At 36.7% G+C, this 20,310-nt stretch overlaps 1 protein-coding gene across 1 annotated transcript; it reads left to right on the forward strand.

The window, feature by feature from the left end:
* Window positions 1-1,955: 1,955 nt before the first annotated feature.
* On the forward strand, window positions 1,956-19,725 carry RCOR3 (REST corepressor 3). The gene is made up of 10 exons (XM_009576678.1): window positions 1,956-2,028; window positions 3,605-3,657; window positions 5,372-5,533; window positions 5,890-6,014; window positions 7,536-7,614; window positions 10,315-10,533; window positions 12,184-12,261; window positions 13,044-13,101; window positions 18,530-18,771; window positions 19,202-19,725. The coding sequence occupies exons 1-10, from the start codon at window positions 1,986-1,988 to the stop codon at window positions 19,544-19,546; spliced, it is 1,404 nt and encodes a 467-aa protein (XP_009574973.1). The 5' UTR covers window positions 1,956-1,985; the 3' UTR covers window positions 19,547-19,725.
* The last annotated feature ends 585 nt before the right edge of the window (window positions 19,726-20,310 follow it).

Raw genomic sequence — 20,310 nt, forward strand, 5'->3', positions numbered from 1 at the left:
CGCTGCTGCGAAAAGGGGTGTTCTGGTGGGAGCTGCTTGTTAGTCGCGAGAGGGCGGCACCTCAATAGGGGAGTGTCACCACATACATGATCTCCTGCAGGCACAAATGATAGGACTCTGAAACTAAGTTTTTTCACTTTAGTACTTGAATATTCAATACCTGATAATATCCATGATATCCACTTGTCTGCAGGCGTCTGTCTGGTATTTTTTTTGGAAGGAAAAACTGAGGGTATACTCATGTTAAGTTTAGACGTTTCTTGCTCACAACCTCAAGCATTCTCGAGTGTTTTTTCCTCATCTCTTAGGTTGGAGTACAGGGTAGCTGTCATTTACTTGTGATAAAAACTGAGTGGACAAGAGAAATGTCCCTGTAACATGTTTGCATTACTCTTTGTGAAATACTGCATTCCTAATGACTAAAAATGGCATGCTTTTTTGTTCTAAAGTAGAATGTTGTATTAAGGAATTTGTTCTTATATACCAAAACCCCTTCAGAGTTTAGTACTGCTTATGCCTTGAAACTGGTGCTTTATGAATGTATGTACATTTTTAACTTGTTACAGAGTTTATGGTGCTTTTATCTGTTAAAGACAGGTTATCTGTCTTAAACATCTCATTTTGGAAGACACGTAAGTTCTTTAGTTTTTCTAATTAACTGGTTTTCAAGTTCACAGTAGTAATGGATCTAAAGATTGCAAAGATGATAACAAATACAAAACACTGTCAAACTAAAGAAGGAAGAGCAACAAAACATAAGTACATAGTACATAATTAGAAAGCACCAAGTTTTTCTCTTTTCCAGAGCATTGATTTGTTTTGTTTCCTTCAACAAGATGTAGAACCTAAATATAAAGTGTGGAAGCTTAAAATGGAGTGAAAGGTTACCTGTTTCACTGAATAAAAAAATCTGTTCTTCTCCAAGAAGGATGCAAGGAAAGTTCCTCTGAGGGTGATTCCTCAAGGAATTCATACTGACACAAGTGTAAATGCTGCAATTGTTGTAAGCAATGTCTTAGCAAGATAAACTGTTGTAAACAAATAGATTGTACGAGGCTTTATGTAGTAGCATACATTTGTAAAATATACATGAAAAGTAACCATTAGTTGATGCTTTTCCAGTATTGGGGAATTTCCTTTTCTTTTACAGCGTGTTTTTAAAAATCAAAGACTCTGTGATTTAGTGCTTTGTACAAAGTTGCATCAGTATTGCAAAAATTGCTCTGTCTTCCTGATAGGTTAGGTAACTTGGACTGCTTCCCTTGCTACGTTGAGGTGGAGGTGAAGCATGAACAAAAAAAACCCCAAAAAACCCCACCCCCCCAAAAAAGAACAACCAAGCAAAAAAAGATTAGTTTTACACCTAACTACTTTCTACAGCTACACAATTTGGTTGGCTATGAATATCAAAATTACATGGCTATGAAAATCAAAACTAGAGAGAGAGAGATGAACAGAATAGTTTCTGGCATGGTTGTTAGTATAGCTCCTTGTTGAAAGGATCAGGGATGGTGACTGTATTCTACCCCCATCTCATTTTTTTGTTTGTTTGTTTTAAGGAAGCCTAACTTAACACGGTAGATCCTGATACTCCTATGATAGTGATAAATATTAGAGTACTAACAGGCAATCATAACTTCTGGAGGACTGTTCCAACACAAGTACCTCTAAATTTTGCATCCATGCCAACTTTAGCAATGTGCTTTAATGCTCCAATTGTGGTAACCAGGATCCTGTCTAATATCCAGTTATGACTGAACCTCGTAAGAGTACTGTTCAAATTCAGCCATTCAATGTCTTCAGGAAATAATGTGGAATTAATGATTTTTTTCCCTCCCCTTAATAGTTGGACTGGACTTCTTAATATGGTTGACTTTTACTTACTGTCCCATGAATAGTTGTTCTCTAGATCATATTTATAAATACTGAGACTTACTTCTTTTCTTACAGGTGCCACAAAATATACTGATAAAGATAATGGAGGGATGCTTGTATGGTCTCCATATCATAATATTCCAGATGCCAAGTGTAAGTCCTTCCCCGCTTAGGAATTTGGATGCTTAAGTATAACTAAATAATTGTTCACGGTGTGCCTGTTCGCTCTTTATTTTACACACAGTAAAATTGCAAATTAGTAAATTAAACACAAAGTTTCTCTTTTATTTTTTTATTTAGAGAACTCCAGGGAAAGGAAAGATCACCTTCTCTTATTTCATAGTTAAGTCTTTGTTTCAAGTCACACTGCCTATGTTGTACCTTCATCAGTGTCTGTGAAACCTTTAGTTATTAATAAAAGAATAAAACATCTAAACATGAGGAACTTGCCACTCTAAATTGGTAGGAGAAGGAATTGCAGTGGATAAATTCAGAAAAGATGTGTTGAGGCCCAGTTCAAGGGAAAATTATTATTGATGTCTTATCAGGAAAAACTGAGCATTTTCTCCTTTCAAAAGTGACCTGAAATACGGGAGTTGTCTGACTAAATGTGATCAATTATTTGTTTAATCTAGTTTAAACCTGCCTTCTATTCTAGAATTTCCCATATGTAATACAGGGGAATAAACTTTGAGCGTACAGTTATGAGAACCTGGTCCTCAGGACAGTTTCTACCTATTACCAGTAGTTAGAGGTTTGTGTCCCTCTGCCTTTAAGGCAACATACCTTCTACTACTGCAGAACAGTTAGAAATAAAATACTCTACAACTATGATTATTAAACACTTTCTTCATTCCTTTAAAGTAAAATTAATTCCTTGCTGCAACAGTTCATGGCAAGGACGTCTCTGGTCTATTTGAATAATGAGGATATAATTACTTCCTTTTCTCAATCATGCTTCCTTTCAACGATATTTAGTTGCCACTTAATTGTGAACTGTAGAAGGTGAATGGGAAGAGTTTGTTTATTTAAAAATTAAAAAAGTATCCATTGAAGATCAAAACTAGCAGGACTTAATTGCAGAGTGGTGGAAAGTGTTCAACTCAAAGCTGGCTCTAGTATGGTCAAATATGATTTTAAAAACATGTTATTTGCTAACCTCATAATTGAATTTTCATATTCTCTATTGAAAACTGTCTTCGTGCCATGGTTAAAATTAATGTTGGTCAGTGAAAACTATATTAATATCGAGGATATGCATAATCATAGATCTAGGATCTCTTTACATTAATTTTTAACATGTTTGGGAATATGAACAGTTCAATTTAAAACTAACCTAGGTATTTGGACGTGCCCCCCAGTGTGTCTGTGTTCTTAGGAGTGGGTTCCAAGAAGACATAGCCTTTCAATAACCCGCTAATCTCTGATTTAAATAAATAAATGATGAGCCTCTGTGTCTTTATTGTAGTAAAAATGTGAAAGAAAGCATCTTTTTCACTGAGAATTAGCTTGTGTAAAAAGTTTATAAAAGTAAATGTTGGATTAAAGACAGTGGGCTTATTTATTACTAATAAAGCTATGAATATATTTAGCGTTTTGGGAGACCTGTACCTATGCAGTGTATTGAAGCATGGGAAGACTGTTTTCCCGTGTTAGATGGCTAATTGTGTGTCACCTTATAGCAGAACTAAAAGTACTAAAGAATAATTCTGACATTGCTTTGTTACAGTGGATGAATATATAGCAATAGCAAAGGAAAAACATGGATACAATGTGGAACAGGTAAGTGCTATGAAATGAGAGTACTCCTTTAAAGGATTTTTATATAAAAGTATAACACAACTCTTTTTTCCCTTGGTTACCATTAATTAACGCTGTTTCTCTTCAGGCACGGCAGCAAACACTGCAGTTAAATGGATCTGCATACAGTTGTGGTCTGGATTCTCTGCAAAAGATTGAGCTCTTTGTTTTCATGACATGCTCAGCTTGTAATGTGCACTTTTGAAAGGTTTGGTATGTTTCTTGATACACTGGGCATGTCATGCAATTGTGTGTGTATATTTAGCTAAAGAATTTCTTAGGAAAGCAGCTTACAAATTTAATGTTTAATATTAGAATTCAAATATGGTACAATTTTGAACCATTAATCGCAATAGGGACAGCACTGGAAAGATTTCTTGCATATTAGAAAAAAAAACAGAGGCAAACCAACTTTGAGTGTTTTTTCAGAGGCAGGAAAACAAAATCAAATTCTAAGTTTGAGAGTAACAAACAAGTTCACTTCTTTAGTAATAACCTTTAGTCACCATCCCATAAAAAGTACAGGATAAAACTTTGCTGGTCTGCACTTAGTTCTGTTGCAATTTTCTTCATAAATTAACCAATTTCTGTAAAAGTGAGATTACCTATTGCAAAAAAATATTTGGTGTACAAGTGGAAACAAGTTGTATGATCAAGTTTTAGAGGATGGAAGCTCATAACAGCAAAGACTTGCTAGTCAACTGCTATCTGAAAAAGAAGCTGCCAATGTTACAATGCCCAGAATACCTGCAATTTGGTGATGGTTTTTTATGGCTTGGCTTTTGTTAGGGGAGAGAAGGAACTGAGGGATCTCAAAAGAAGTCTACAAAAAAGACTAATTTTCAAAACTTCTGGTACAAAGTATTTGTGGACTATTCACAGTGGAATAGAAGTTATCTTTGCAAGAGGTGCTTGTCACTTGCCATTTTAATGAGAAAAGAGGTTTGCTATGTCCAGGTTATTAGAAGATGTAAAATCAGGGGTTTGGAGAGCTGATGAACAACTGGTAATCATGTCATGGTTGAAACTGAGTGGATTACATTTCCCAATTCCCATGCCAGACTTGGCATCAAGTTTGTCATTGATTCTCTGGCAGAAAGTCTAATCAGCATAAAATTCTTTAAGAATATCAAGAAATGAAATTATGTAAGAAAGTATATTTCAATTTCCATTCCTTATTAGGTGCACATGACATGGAAGTGGCCGTGCTGTTATTTGTGGATTGGAGAGTTGTAGAAAGACCACTCTCACTTTGAACTTTCAGACTTACATTTTGGATGATCCTCTGGCTGCTGAAAAGTATTTTTATTTTCTTTTTTGAGTGGGCTGGTAATAAAGGTCTGAAGACCTATAGGGAACTGTGTAGGTGATACATGTTTGTAAAGGAAGAAAGCAGGTCAGATTTGAGCCTATCAGCCTAGTTCATGCTACTTCAGAATTACTGCTGCCATGCCAACCTTAAATTGTCTAGCTTTCGTACCTTTAATAAAGTACAGATGTGCCCACTCTTCGTATCATCTCCAAAGAGAATTTTGTAACCTTATAGTACGTAGCCAATAAAATTGTAAATACATTTTGAGAAGGGGTTCTGATAGTCAAATTTTATTTTAAACAAATAAATTGCCTTTTTTTATTTAACTTGTCTCAACACTTTAGAAAGTTGACTGAATCCAAAAGGGACTATTTCTTTTCAAAGGCTCTCGGCATGTTGTTCTGGCATAAACACAATATTGAGAAGTCCCTTGCGGATCTCCCTAACTTCACTCCTTTCCCTGATGAATGGACAGTTGAAGATAAAGTCCTATTTGAACAAGCATTTAGCTTCCATGGAAAGAGCTTTCACAGGATCCAGCAAATGGTAAAGTAATATTTTAATCAGAAACATTAAACAGCTCAGATGCACTAAGAACAAAGGCTCCGCTTGGGCTAAAATTTCATGTTGATTTCTGTGTAAAAGTTTCAAGAACAACCTTGAATATAAGATTTAAGTTAATTTCATCATGTCTCTTGGACCTATAGCTTTTTCACTCTAATAAAAAAAGCCTCTCCCCCCCTCCCTCTTTTTAAAAAATGTATATGAAGTACATCCCTCCTTTCCATCTCATCCATGCATTTAAAATATTTGGGTAACAGTGGTTGTAAATAGAGCAGAATTATAATCTTGGGTGGAATTTTAATTTTAAAAAGTATTAATATGTTAATGAATTCTTCTAGCTTCCAGACAAGACTATTGCAAGCCTTGTAAAATATTACTATTCTTGGAAAAAAACTCGCTCTAGGACAAGTTTGATGGATCGGCAGGCTCGAAAACTAGCTAATAGAAATAATCAAGGTGACAGGTAAGTTTTATATTCTTAAGAAGCTAACCAGAGACTGTAGTCTTTCTAGGTAGTGATGTCGGAGTAATTTCCAGCCATTATGGTTCAGCATGAACCATAGGTTTGAGCATCTGTGGTGATGTCTCTGCTTTTAGCAAGGGGTTTGGTACCTGTACTTTAAGAACTATATCACTCCAGTCAGTTTGAGTTGTAGGAACATGCTTGAGTGCTTTAATGGATAACTGTAAAAACAAGGGTTTAAAAAAACCTGAAGTCTGGGAATGTGATTTAGAAATAATGCTTTATTTGAGAAGTCTAACCCTATATTATTGTGTGGAAAGGAGAGTGTTTTTGTGAGTATGGGGGTTTTCTGATTTTGTTTGTTTGGGTTTTTTTCAACTAGAATGGAGTTAAAACTGAAAGATCAACCACTGTAAAAAGCTGTAGCAATTAGAATGCCCAAGTACTGTTTTATAACAAAACTTTATATAAAATCTTTATTAGGAGACTTAGAACCGCTATCAGTCAAAGATAATTGAAGCTCAAAATAGTTTTAAATTGCCTTGGATAGAAGGGAATGACGTTTCACCTAGTTACTACGAAATTAAAATTATATTGCACTTAGTATACTTGAGTATTAACTTGCACTTTTTAAAAAGTGATTTAGTATATTGAATGTATAAGGAACATAATCGTGTTTATATTGGAAAGTATGATTTTACATCTATGGAAAACTGCCTAGCTAGAGCAAAAGGGTCTATTTAATTATATGTTACTGGAAAGAACTCCTGAAATCTAAAATTCATATGCTACTTAGTGACCCTATAGCTGAAAAATTACAGAAGAAAATCAGTTTGTTTCTAATACAGCATTTTGGGGTTTTTTTTGTAATAACTAGAAATTTTTGTGGTGTTTTTACATTCATTTATTCAGAAATTATATTGTGTGAATTACTGTATTGGACTCAACTAAACTATTATCTTTTCAACCTCTTCTGTTTGATTTAATTCAGCAGTTTTTTCTCCCCCCACCCCCCAAATTGCTAGATCTTGAGCACTTTGGTGAAAAAGCAGTCCTCTGTTTTCCCATCGTATATTTTCCCCTTTTGCTCCCCACAGACTTCAACAAGGGTTATTCATCCACCTGGTGCAGTGGTTTGAAAATTGATCTATTAAAACTAATGTGGCAAATGAAAGATTATTTCTAGCCTTGGTATAGTTGACCATGTAAGTGTTCTTGCTGGTGCAAGTAGTTGAATTGAAGAAAGGTGACACCAAATTTTTTTGGCAGCAGCACCAGCACTGCTTAAAGTAATTTTGAAACTACAGTTTAGGATTGCTTGTTTATCATAATAATTATTAAAATTTAATAAAGGAAGTATGTTTGTAACAGCTCTCTTTTGAAAACTACAAGTACCTTTGAGATGCCATATACTTAGAGTAGATATTTTAAGAGTAGATAATTCTGTCTTACCCTGATATGTATTTATATTTGGGGTTAAAAAATAGATAAAATGACCAGCTTCTTATGATCTGTCCTCAGTGATGATGACGTAGAAGAAGCTCATCCAATGGATGGAAATGATAGTGATTATGATCCCAAAAAAGAAGCCAAAAAGGAGGTAACAGATAGCTTAACGGTGAATGTCAGTTTGTTTGTTTTCTGTGAATGTGTTACTGTGAAGAATGACTTTTAGTAAAGAGGTTTAGCTTGCAGCCTGCTGAAATCACAGGGTTCTTAGGTGATCAAGATCTTGACAACTTCTGATTGAAACAAAATTTTATTGTATATTTTTGCCATTCTGTGGACATAAATGCATCTCTCATTACCTTCACTATCTCCTGAGAGATCTTCAAGTTTTATATGATATGAATGCTATCACTACCTGGTAAAACAACATTCCGCCTGCCTCTGTCTTGTTAATATGTTTACAGTTTTACATCTAAATGTTTTCTTTGCATTTTAAAATTAACTGACATAATGACATTTTTCCAAGAATAACTTTTTTGGTTCTTTCAAGACCACAGCAAGGTTATGCATTTCAACTAATATGTGGCTTTATTGAGATGCTTTCTACTAATAAATGTAGAGAAGAACATTTTTGTCTTCTCTAATGAGCACTTACTGTTAGCTTTACGGATAAGTGCTGTGTTTGGGGTATGTTCAGGTTTTGGGTTTTTTGGGGGTTCTTTTGGTTAACATTAAGTTATTTATGAACAAGGCTAGAAGAACACAGTTAAGTGTGTAAACGTTTGATTGTTTCCTTGATCATCTTAATGCATTTGTGATTTTCCTAAAATGGGACAGTTCATGCTTCTTGAGAATATGAGAGGAGAGGTAGTGCAAAACCTCAACATTCCTATGAAGTGGTATCTAGGATTATTAATAAAACTTTGCAGTTCTACCAAACATGATGTTGAGTAAGAGACTGATAGGTGTAGGTTCCATTCTCAGCTTTACAATGACCTTCAGTGTATTGCTTTATCTAACTGCTTCAGGAGAAAAAAAAAGGACAATTACAATTACCCCTTTCTGTAAAAGAGTTTGAGATTTTTTTTTTTTTAAGGTGCCAGGATATGTTTTTTTAGAACTTGAAATGGCACAAGGTGTAATAATGAACTTTTTTACTTTTCATTCTGCTGTTGCAATAATGTTCTTGCAATCTGTTGATTTGAGTTGCTGCCTAAGCCACTTCTAAATAAGGGCTATTTTGTTCAATTTACTTTCCTTGGTTATTGTTTGAATCACTACATGCAGTCCAGAATGAAAGTAGTGTGTTCATAGACTTCTAGGAACAGGACAAATAGGTTTGCAGTTTCTGATGAGCTATTTGGATCTACGTAAGATAATTTTGTGATCTAATATTTCTGGTAGAATTTGCATATTTTCACTTCCTAAGCAAAATATAAACTGAGTAGGCTACTTGAACGCACAGAGCAATGGAAACTTTCTGTTACCAGAGAAAACTAAAACAAGCCAAACACTCTAGCTTGGCAAGACAAAAGCTTAAGAGAATATTTTCACTTTAAATTCAGATTGAACGGACAGGAACTGCAATTTCATACTGAAAGAGCAATGCAAAACCAAAAAACAAATGGTATAAGTGGGCTGGAAGTAAACTTAACCTTGGGACTTCTAGATGTCAGAGATGTAAGGCTCTATATCAACTTTCCAAGGAAGAGCAAATATCTTAAGTGCTTTTAAGATGGCCTCCATGAAGTCTGTGGACTGGATTAAGATGTTATTACATTAGCTGGGAAGAGGATGTGGCAGAAGGTCAAGCACAGTAGAGCAAAATACTGTTTGCTGATCTGTACTAATGCTACAGAACGTAATAATGGCTGCTGCAATTTGTTTTCTCTTCACTGTGATCAGATGACCACTTCCTCTTAACCTGCATGGATGCCAGCAGGGAGGAGCAGTAGGGAGCTGCTTGAAGTAGCAAAAAGCCTGAATCCCGTCTCTGTTCTGGTACTTAGCATTGCTTTGAATTGGAAGATCCTTGCAGGGAAAGTCATTTTTGCTTCTCTACTCCTGGTCTGTAGGGAACCTACATAGTTGCTCTAAGGGAGTCACATACATGCAGACTAGTTGTTGTGCAGCAAGGCCCATTGAATTTTTAGGTGTCCAAACATATGAAAACAGCAGTTACAAAGACTTCATCTCCTCTTTGCTATCCCTTTCCATTTCAAAAAAGCAAACAACAAAGGCTTAAGTTTGCTAAATTACATGGATTTTTATCATGACTGCAAAAATACGTCCATCCTCTCTCTCCTAAATCTCAAATCCCTTCCCAAAGCAAACAGCACTATCGCTTTCCATAGAGTGCTTGCAGCAGGGGAAGGTGTCATCTTGCATTCTTGCCTGTTCTGGTTGACCTTCTCTCATTCTTCTTCCCTGGTCTTCACCTGAACTCTTCATATCTGACCAGAAATAAATGTGTAAATTTGCTGATTACTTGCTTTAAATGTGTAATACATATATTCTTTACCTTCTGCGTACTTAAGAGGTTCTCAATTTTTGCCCTTTTTTGCAGTATTCAGACTGTGATTTCTGTATTGTATTTTCAGCCATGTTAAAAAAAAAAAGTTTTGAAAAGTGACCTTTCTAAGACTAATGCAGACTTATCTAGCAAATGACTAGTATGCTCTGTCAGCTCATCTGCAAGGCTTAGTTTGGATACTACATGCAGAGGAGGATGTTAGCTTAGGGTTTTTTGTCATAAATACGACATTACAATGCTATGTGATACTTTATTATTTAATAAAGTTGTATACAAGATACTGTTATTCTTTAATGATTTATTTCTTGTAAATTAAAGGGCAATAATGAGCAGCCTGTTCAGACCAGCAAAATAGGTCTGGGTAGAAGAGAGTATCAGAGCTTGCAGCATCGGCACCATTCTCAGCGTTCCAAATGCCGTCCACCAAAAGGCATGTACCTGACCCAGGAAGATGTGATAGCTGTTTCCTGTAGTCCCAATGCAGCCAACACAATTCTTAGACAGCTGGATATGGAACTAATCTCGTTAAAGCGACAGGTACCATGGGTTATTGGTCTTGTTTTGTTTTCATCTCAGATTGTTCTGATTGTAATGATTTTGAAGATTATCTGTGAAGATTCTGAAACTTCCTTAATGTGAGTCTTCCTAACTTTGTTCCACAGTTATCACCAGAAATGCTGGACGCTAACTGACTAGCTATTATTTGGTTTTGTTTTTTATGTTCATCTGCTCTTGTGGATCACATGAAACAAGATGACTTCCTTAAAAAAAAAAAAAAAGGGGGCTGGGGGTGGGGTGGTGGAGTATGGCATGAAAACAATGTTACAGATTTCGGGACAGGAGGAAACTGAAGTCACCTTTGATTTAATTTTTTTTTTTTTAAACTTTGTTAAAAGTATTTGTGTGACAAGTGAGAATAAGACCAATGAAGCAGAGGAAGTTACATTTGTTATGCTTAAAATTGTAACTGTTTTTCTGGAAGTCCTTCCCCACATACCATGAAAGTATGGTGGTGGGGGAGAGAAATCATGGGCCTAGTTATTTCTCTGTTTGAGTTGATGAGCTTTCTACTTATTAAATTTAGAAAAGCTTTGTAGTCTTCACTTTAAGAGGACAATTGCCTGCGTCCTTTGCATGAAGAAGCTAACTTTTGGCACTGAAAGTTGAAACACAGCATCTATTCAGCTTCTAAGGGTACAGCAGTGTGTGCATGCTTGCTTTCTAGGAGCGATGGGGCTACAAAGTCAAGGCTTATCTCCTGGAATTTCTGCCTCCTTATAGAGTGGATAAAGGGTTTCATGGGGTTTTTGCTCCCTTGTATTCTTTTACAGGAGAAATATGCTTCTTTCTGTCACAGCAGGACTCTGGGGCTAAATAGCATAGGTGGGTTTCACTCTTTAGCCTAAGTGTAGGTGAGTTACAGCCTTGAGGTTGTGTTTCTCTTTTTTTCTTGCAGTGATCTCAGAGATGCAGCTTTTGGAATCTCCCACTGAGTTGTCTGCTTTTGTGTCCATACTTAAGAACGCTTGTAATAGCTGTGCACCGTAGTATGCAAAACTATTTTCTTACCTATGTTACCTTATGTGCATCGCTGTCAGGTTTAAATGGTTAATAGATATGTATATGTACGATTTGGATGCTCTTTCCTTTTTGTAGATTAAGATATTTTATGTAAATATTTTAAATCATTTCAAGAATCACCCTTAGAGGAAATCATGATGATCTAAGGTCAATAAAAAGCAGTCTGTCAGAAGGAACTAACTGGAAACATCTCATAAATCTTTTTTTTTTTTTTTCCAAAGTGCTTTTTGGAGAAGGAAGAAGTTAATGTATACAGTACATCTCGCTTAGATTTCTAAGAACCAAGTTTTGTGTCTAGAATGTTCTGCATTCTTCTTCAAGAACATATGCATCATTATCAAAACTTGCTTGTTATGTCCTACTTTTAATATTCCTGTAGACAAACTGTTCTTTTGAAAGACTGGCTTAAATATTTTTCTCTCCGTAGTAAACTGTGCTGTATTTTTTAAATTTTTTTTTTAAACAGTTAAAAGTAGAGAAGCCTTAAACCGTAATATTTCTCTTTCTAACTTAGGAGGTACACTTGTGGCAATCCTAGTGAAGATATATGTGTAAAGTGACCAACTTTCTTTGTGGAGCTGATTAACTTTGTTGTTTTTGACCAAGGTTCAAAATGCTAAGCAAGTAAACAGTGCACTTAAACAGAAAATGGAAGGCGGGATTGAAGAATTCAAACCTCCTGAGGTAAATCAGAATAAATATTAGAACTTGTGGCCTTGCACTTACATTAGTGGGAAGCTACAGAAATGTATTTTGCTGCAGCATAGTGTTTGCATTTCAGCAGCAGCTTAAACAGGATCCATTGAATTACATGCAGGGGTGAGTCTGGCTTCTTTACAAGAAATTAGTGGTAGGCTTTTTTATGGCAACTGGCTGAATAAAGAAGCAGAAAAAACTGAAATGTCATGCCTGCTCATGACTATAGGGAGCTGAAATTGAACCCTGTATGGGTTTTTTTCTGATTAAAAGTAGATAATGTAGATTGCTAGCAGTAAATTCTATGTTCTGTGTGAAAACATGACTATATATACATTTGGGCATCCAAAGTGAATGATTTATTACTACTGAAGTTCTCTTTTTGCTTGTTTTAAAGGCTTGGATGTGAAACATAACGTGAATGCAAAACACTCCAGACACCAAGTCCTAATATTTTAGATAAATGTAACTATAAATTCAAATTCTGTCTGCATAAAGATCATTACCTTGTGCATAAGTTAAAATATATATGATATTAAGAACTGCAGTAAAACAGAGGGAAAAACTATTGGTGGAGTTCTAAGCTCAAATCCTTAAATGCCATTTCTTCTTCATGAAAGCAATCAAACTATAAATTTATGGCTTATAAACAAGAGATTTGTATCTTTGTTACAAAATGTAGTGCAAGTAAAACACATTCTGATGCTCAGATATTTTGCAGCTGTTGAAACATTTTAATGATCTTTGTGCCATTTTTCTAATTTTAATAGTCTAATCAGAAAATCAATGCCCGTTGGACCACAGAAGAGCAGCTTCTTGCAGTACAAGGTATGTTAATAGTAGTAGCGACTTGGAATCTGATGCAAAGGATTTGAAGAGGTACTCAGGCTTATGTTTGTATTTCCTTCTAATGGAAAGCTAAACTTTATCTGGTCTTACAAGAAAGTCACTGTGAAAACAGCAAAACTAGTGAGAATATTTAGGGCATTCATTCAAGCAACATGACACTAGTCTTTCAGTTACCCGTATTAAATCTTGACTAGAAAAAGCTAAGCTGGGTTTAACAACTGTAGTAATACCAAAAAGTCCTTTCAATCATCTTCTAAATCATCTTACATGAATGTCTCTGAAGTGGAAGACTGAAGTAATAGTTGAAGTAATAAAATTTGAAGCAAACGCTTACTAAAACATCTCTCTGTATTCTGAAAGTAGGAAAAAGCAGAAGTAAAACTGCTTTACAGTTACTTTTCTCTGTTCATGAGGGAATAAAAGAGCAGATACCTACCCAGTGGAGGCCTTTTAAGAGTCTGAAACTGGTTATGGATACTTGACTAATAATCTTATTGGAGAAAAAACAACATTTTCTCTAGGCTATTGATAAGCTAATTTGCAGTTATTTCATTTATATGAAGGAAAACTGAATCTTGTCTTGCTTTAACATGCACTGCCTAATCAAAGAGCATGCAAGGGAAATATCTGGAGAGCCTAATGCTGTCTTGAAGACACTATACATTGGCTCACTTCTATGGATCATCTTTTAATATAATCAGCTCAGTTATACACATCTGCTTTATTTCTCTGTATTCTTCACCTTTAAAATGAAAGACTGAATTTTAGTATAAAACCTTCAGTTGGATCAGGATATCAGTGTAAAGTTGTCAGGTGTGCCATACCTGGTAGTTATTAGCCAGATAATTGAACCTAAAGTTAGATTTATTTTGAAGTGTGAATGGAAATGCTGAAGAGCATGGTGTGTCTGAAATCATGCCTCAACTTAAATGCTTCAGACTAGGATTTGCATCTCCAAACCTAAGTTCATCCTCTCAGTATTGCTAATAAGCTCACTTTTTTTATTTTGTTCCCAAATGCAACTGAAGGAGATGCCTATCTTTAATATGATAGTCTAGTAAGTAGAATGCTTGCTGGAGAAGTGGGGAAAATCGAGGTTCATTGTGCCTGCCTTAGCATGAAAGGATTCAAACTATCTTGCATTTTCATAGTTTAGTTATTGGAGCTCGCACTAAGCATCACTTTGGGAAGTGATAAGAATGCATTTAGCTTTTGTTAAGCTATGGCATTATGTGACTGACAAGGTAAATAATAAAACTGGAGCATGGGCAAAAGAGAATGAGGGTTGGTGATGACTCCTTGGAGAGGAGTTCCAGTCTTCTGGTCTCTTCTCTAGGGAATGTTTTGTGTTTTATAAAGGTAGTCAGCCTCAATACTTAAGGGTGGGGTGAAAAATCAGGCCACCTGGAAGAAACCTGTTTTCATTGAATTACATGTGCTTCTTACATGTATTGTTTCCTTTTTAGTCCCCTTCCTTTGCCACTGTACAAAATGGAGATGGGAGAGAACCTTAATGCCAGAAACAAAGTATTCTTATTATCCCTCCCTTACCTACTGCCCGGTAGTAGAGTCTCCCTCCTGGAATGAGAGTGCTGTAGGTATTAACCTCCCATCCCTCAGGCTAAGGATCCTGATCCCTTGCTTCAGAATAATTGCTTGAGCTAGTAGACTTATGCATGAAGGAGCTATGCTGTCTTTTGCCCTGACTCTGTTTTTACAAGAAAGTAGCCATAGTTGCTGTACTAAAAGCTACCATAATGCGTGTTAGGCTTGAACTTGGAAGTTGACTTTAGCATGGGGACATTTTGTTTGTACATTTAAAATAGATTTATTTCATCGAATGTATTGATACATTTTGGCATGTGCTTTTAATAATTTTACAGAAATCATAAGCATTAAGCAGGTAGGTGGCACTTCTGTGATTTGTTCACTTGAATTCGGATATTAAATCCAACCATGGAAGTCATAAAAATAATCTGCAGTAATACAATTTTGGTGCTGTTTTTCCTAACATGAAAAAGCTCTTGTCATCTGTGGGCTAATCTCAAGAGATTGGCAGTAACTAAAGAGGAGGTAATGAAAAAACCCACCTTAAAATAGACCTGAGTGTGTAATCTTAAAAGCAGTGTGGCTGCCTGCAATCGGGTTATGGACTCAGACTTACGATCTCTGAGCCGATCTTTTGCAGTATAATTTATCAGGTTACTGTTCAACTTTGTGTGAATAGTTATTGAATGTAATGGGCCAGTTCATCACTTGAGGTGTTCTTAAGTTACAGACTTTATGTATAGAAATGTATGAGCACAATCATCTTTTCAAACTAAGATTTCAGCCATATGAAAACTGCAATTGCAAAAATGTTTTAAGACTTGTTCAAAACCACAAAATTTTAATTGAAAAGCAGTGCATTACTTTCATAGCTTTGCAGTGTAAAACAGTTGGGACAACCGGGATCTAACTCTATGTAAGGTAGTTGCCAGGAGCACTGTAATCTCATCACAGTGAAACTGCAGCTCTCATAACCTGGAGGTTGCCGTTAACTATTTCTGCTTCGTTGTGGTGCTGTATTATAGTGCTTTGGACCTAGGCTAATGTTTTGTGTGCCTGTCAGTGTTTGCTGTGCTGCACAGCGTTAAGCGGCATAGACAGCATCAAACTTGGATTTATGAGTTTCTCCGAGTTAGACATTCAAGATTAAACATTGTAATAGTGAGCACACACATGTTCAAGTGCACCTTTGCAACTGGTCAAAGTTTTGAAGAGCTTGAAAGATTCCCATGATAAGGGCTACTTTCAAATGAGCTGAGAGAAAGACATTCATGTGAAGTGAGGCTATGCAGACATCTTTTGAGCTTCACTTTCAGCAACCTAATAAAATTATTCTTATTGAATAACAGATTAAACACTTGAGAAATAATTTGGGTGGTGTTTAGCACAGAATTTGTATAAGGATGTGTAAGTAACGTGCACCAATTTGAAAGGGATGAGTTGGCATCAACTCTTACAGATATGCCAGCACCTTATGCATAAAACTTTCATAAACATGTATTGAACTACTACTGTTTCTGATGCAGCTTAAAAGGGTTCTACTACATCATCGTGTAGAAGTCATTGTGGTGATGCTAAAGCAGTACTAAATAACACTGAAAAGAATCCAAAATGAGTAGTGCTGTGTTGTAGCTAAACTAAGGAAATTTTAGTTTTAGATATTTCTTACAGTTGGGCTTTCAGTGAAGGCGAGATACACTGTTTTCAAGCTCTTTGAAATAGGCTTTAAGACCTTATTTTTGACAACTTTAGCTGAAGTTAGCCAACAGTCTCAGTTGTTTTGCAGATTAAGGGGAAGGAAGAAGTATAGACAGCATAGTAACAGAAAAATCACTAGAAATCTGAATTAGGTTTGAAACAAAAATCTGCTTTGTTCTGCTGGGCACTTTGTTCACTTGATTAATTGTACAGGACATTAGATATGTTGCAGTGGACGTTTAATGATCATTATAAATTAGTTAGGGTGGTAATGGTAGGGCAATCAAAGAATATTAAAACACTGGAGGGAGTGCTCTGTGGGCGCACGCAGCTTTTAAGGAGTATAGCTGATGCCTTGTACAACTGATAAAGCACAGAGCCAAATCCCTATCTTTGCTTTGCCTAGATACATGCCCTGCCACGTGGCTCTGCTGGGTCCCTTTGTTTTCTTTCCAAGGTTCTTGCAGTCAGGATGGTTGGATTCTTTTGTATGCCCCAGAAAAGATCTTAAATAATGTATCTGGGCTCTTGACAGTTGAAACATCAGCTTCAGCTGCAGAAATTGTTACTATCCTAGAGCTGAACTTTTCTCTTAAATTGCAGTGAGTGTACATTACCACATCAGAAGTGCCTATTAATGAAGAAAATAGAAAAGAGCAGAACAAGCTGGAGGTCATACTCTTCACAATTAAGTTGAAAAGGAACATAGCTTTCAGATTTGAAGCAACTTTCACTTTCTGAATCCTTTGCTTCACTTTCTGAAGTGAGGCGTGAAATCAGACATAAATTTCTCTTCCTGTAATGAGACAGAGTGCCTGTCCTCTAAGCACTGTAATATGTTCCAAATGAGTTTAGTTATCAGGAGCTTCACAGAAGGAGTCAAATTGTAATTCACTCATGCATAGCTGAGAGCAAAAAGTGAGTCTTCTGTTTACTGAGTCTGGAATAAAACTCTGTTTTATTTCTTCTAGTCTCCAAACTTTTGGACACTTGTGATTAAAAATATACTTTGCGCAGATAAAAGCTGTGTTCTAGGATGCTGGAAAGTTTGAGGATTTTTTTTTCTTAAGCAGGAGAGAGGAGGAACTAGACACATACCCTAAGTACAACTGAGAGAAAATAATAAACTTTAGATTATAATTCCAATTTTAGGTTAAAAAATACGGAATGCTCTACTTAAGGGTTTTTTTTGTGTTATATGCAAATGTAGTTTTAGAACTTTAAAAAGCACCTATTGGGATGTTTGGAAAGGACCAGCAGCATTTTCTTGTGAAGTGCTTGTAAACAAAAGTGATGTACTGATATCAACATGAAAATGAATGAAAAGAACAATGCAAAGATCTTCTGTCATGCTGCTTCTTGCTGGAGGATTTGATCCTGGAGGCTTGTGCTGGGCTGTCTTATAAACAGACACCAATAGCTTTATTTACTTGCATTCCCCAACGTGGTTGTTCCGAAACCCCAGATTCTTCTACCCAGCTCAAATGGTGAATGAAAGCTTTAAAAAGACTTTGCCAGGTGAATGCTTGCCAGTTGCTCTTCATAGCCTTAGTAGACTATGTCACAAGTGGAGGAATGAGCAGTATATCGTGACTTATGGAACTGTGCCCCCCCAGTTCTGCCCTGTGCTTGGTCCAGTAGCTACTGCCCTCTACCACTCCTGCTGCACAGGTTGTGGGCAAAGAAACATCTGCATGCAGCTGGCACGGAGGGAACGTATAGAAGCTGTCAACATTTGTCGCTTGACATTTCTAGTGTTATACCCTGTTTACAGCTATACACACATGCTCGGTCACCCTCCCTCTCCCATCTTGAACTTGTCTTGGGCTTCTGCCCTTACTGCGAGCACACTGAAGGATTTACTTTATTCATCAGAGGCCAGATCTCTGTGGTTTTAGGTTGGGAGGCTTGGTGAGTAAGCCAGGATCTTTAAGACGAGTGGGTAATGACCTTTTAATAAAGTTCTTGATTTGTATGTTGATAGCTGTGCAATTAAAAATTATTTTGTTTTAATGGAAATTGAGGCCTTCTCCTAATTGAGAAGTCTTCCTAATTAGCGAGTCCTTGGTTTGCAGGTCCCATAGGTTCTTTCTATAAATACATCACACGTAGCTGTGTCTGACTGATTCTTCACAGCTATGTTATTTACTTTGCCTTCCAGGTGTCCGAAAATATGGTAAAGATTTTCAAGCTATTGCAGATGTAATTGGCAACAAGACTGTTGGCCAAGTGAAGAACTTCTTTGTAAACTACAGGCGTCGGTTTAACTTAGAGGAGGTATTGCAGGAATGGGAAGCGGAACAAGGAACCCTGGCTTCTAATGGTGATGCTTCTGCTTTAGGGGAGGACACAAAAAATACTTCTAATGTGCCATCAGGAAAGAGCACTGATGAAGAAGATGAGGTGTGTTTTGTGTACCAGAAATAAGTAAGCATGGGTTGAGGAACAGCATTTTATTTAGTGATATAATGTAAGGTTAACTGGTGTGGAGTGGCAAACCGCATTCTAAAGAATGATGATGAGCTTGCATAGAACTTCAGCCAATGTCGTTAACCAGCTGGGAGCAGGACTGCACCTTTCATAGTGACGATCACGTTACTGTTTTATTGTTAAAATACAGTTCTTGTTCTAGAAAGAAGACTCTTGCTTCATAAATATTTTTAGTTCTTCTGTCTATAATGTTTTGGTTGGTGATTTCTTTTCAGTAACTTCTCAGTTTTTTGGTTTTGTTTTTTAAATGCTGTTTCCTGTGTAGTGGACAGTGGCAGCCCAACTGCATGGCGTTCTGGCTGGGATGGCTGTTCACGCAGTCTTGTCTTTGTCCTTTGTGCAGGCACAAAGCACTCCGGCCACTCAGTGTTTAGGCCCTTCACCTCCAGCACAGGCATCTGCTCCAGCACCTACCGCTCCCATGGCAACTTTAAATCAGCCGCCCCCGTTACTTCGTCCAGCGCTTCCTGCTGCTCCTGCTCTCCATCGTCAGCCTCCGCCACTTCAACAGCAGGCGCGATTTATTCAGCCAAGGCCGACTCTAAATCAGCCTCCCCCACCGCTCATCCGCCCAGCTAATTCCATGCCTCCTCGTCTAAACCCAAGGCCAGTGTTAACCACAGTTAGCGGCCAGCAGCCACCCTCGCTTATTGGAATTCAGACAGAATCCCAGTCCACTCTGCACTGAAGAAATAAAGCAGAATTATGCTAACTCCTACATGTGAAAAATCGTATCGATGTACTTTTTTTTTTCCAAATAATGAAGGGGAGAAAAGAGCAAGCCTTCACAGGTATCAGACCAGTTTTACAGAGGAGCAAGCTAATAACTAGAAACAGAACCACGTGAATGACCACCTGTATAAAAATATTTTTATGTCGAAGACTTGTACAGCAGAACAATGCCTACAATACAGCCCTCCTCTATATGAATAACTGTTGAAGGAAGCTAACTTCTTAAATGAATAAATGTTCAACACACCAAGATTTTGTTTAAACTGATTTTTACTCTATTTATTTTATTACAGTTCTTTATAGTCAAGCATCTAACTACAGGAAAGTAGTCTGGCAAATCTAGGAATAGATAATATTGTAGGAGACTTAAATGTAGCGTTGGGGTTTTTTTGTGTGTGTGTGAATTACTTTTTTTTTTTTTACTTTTTAGTGCAAAATAAATAATGGCCTTAGGTTCAGAATTTTTGGCCCTGTTTAGAAAACAGTAGAAGCATTTCACGCACTTGTAAAATGTAGGTGTTTCTTCTCTTCATGTTTTTCCCAGAACACTTTTTCTTGTTCAAAAAGGTACTGTCTTATTAAATACTCCTCTGAAAGAGTATTCTGAAGACTCAATGAGCTATTGTACCAAACTTACTAAATCTCACATGTGTTCTACTCATAGAAGTTAACTGAAAACAGGAGTCCAGATTCCTAATCTCTTGTGGGCTGGGGTGGAGA

Source organism: Fulmarus glacialis, unplaced genomic scaffold, assembly GCF_000690835.1.
Source record: "Fulmarus glacialis isolate BGI_N327 unplaced genomic scaffold, ASM69083v1 scaffold18394, whole genome shotgun sequence".
Taxonomy (NCBI): domain Eukaryota; kingdom Metazoa; phylum Chordata; class Aves; order Procellariiformes; family Procellariidae; genus Fulmarus; species Fulmarus glacialis.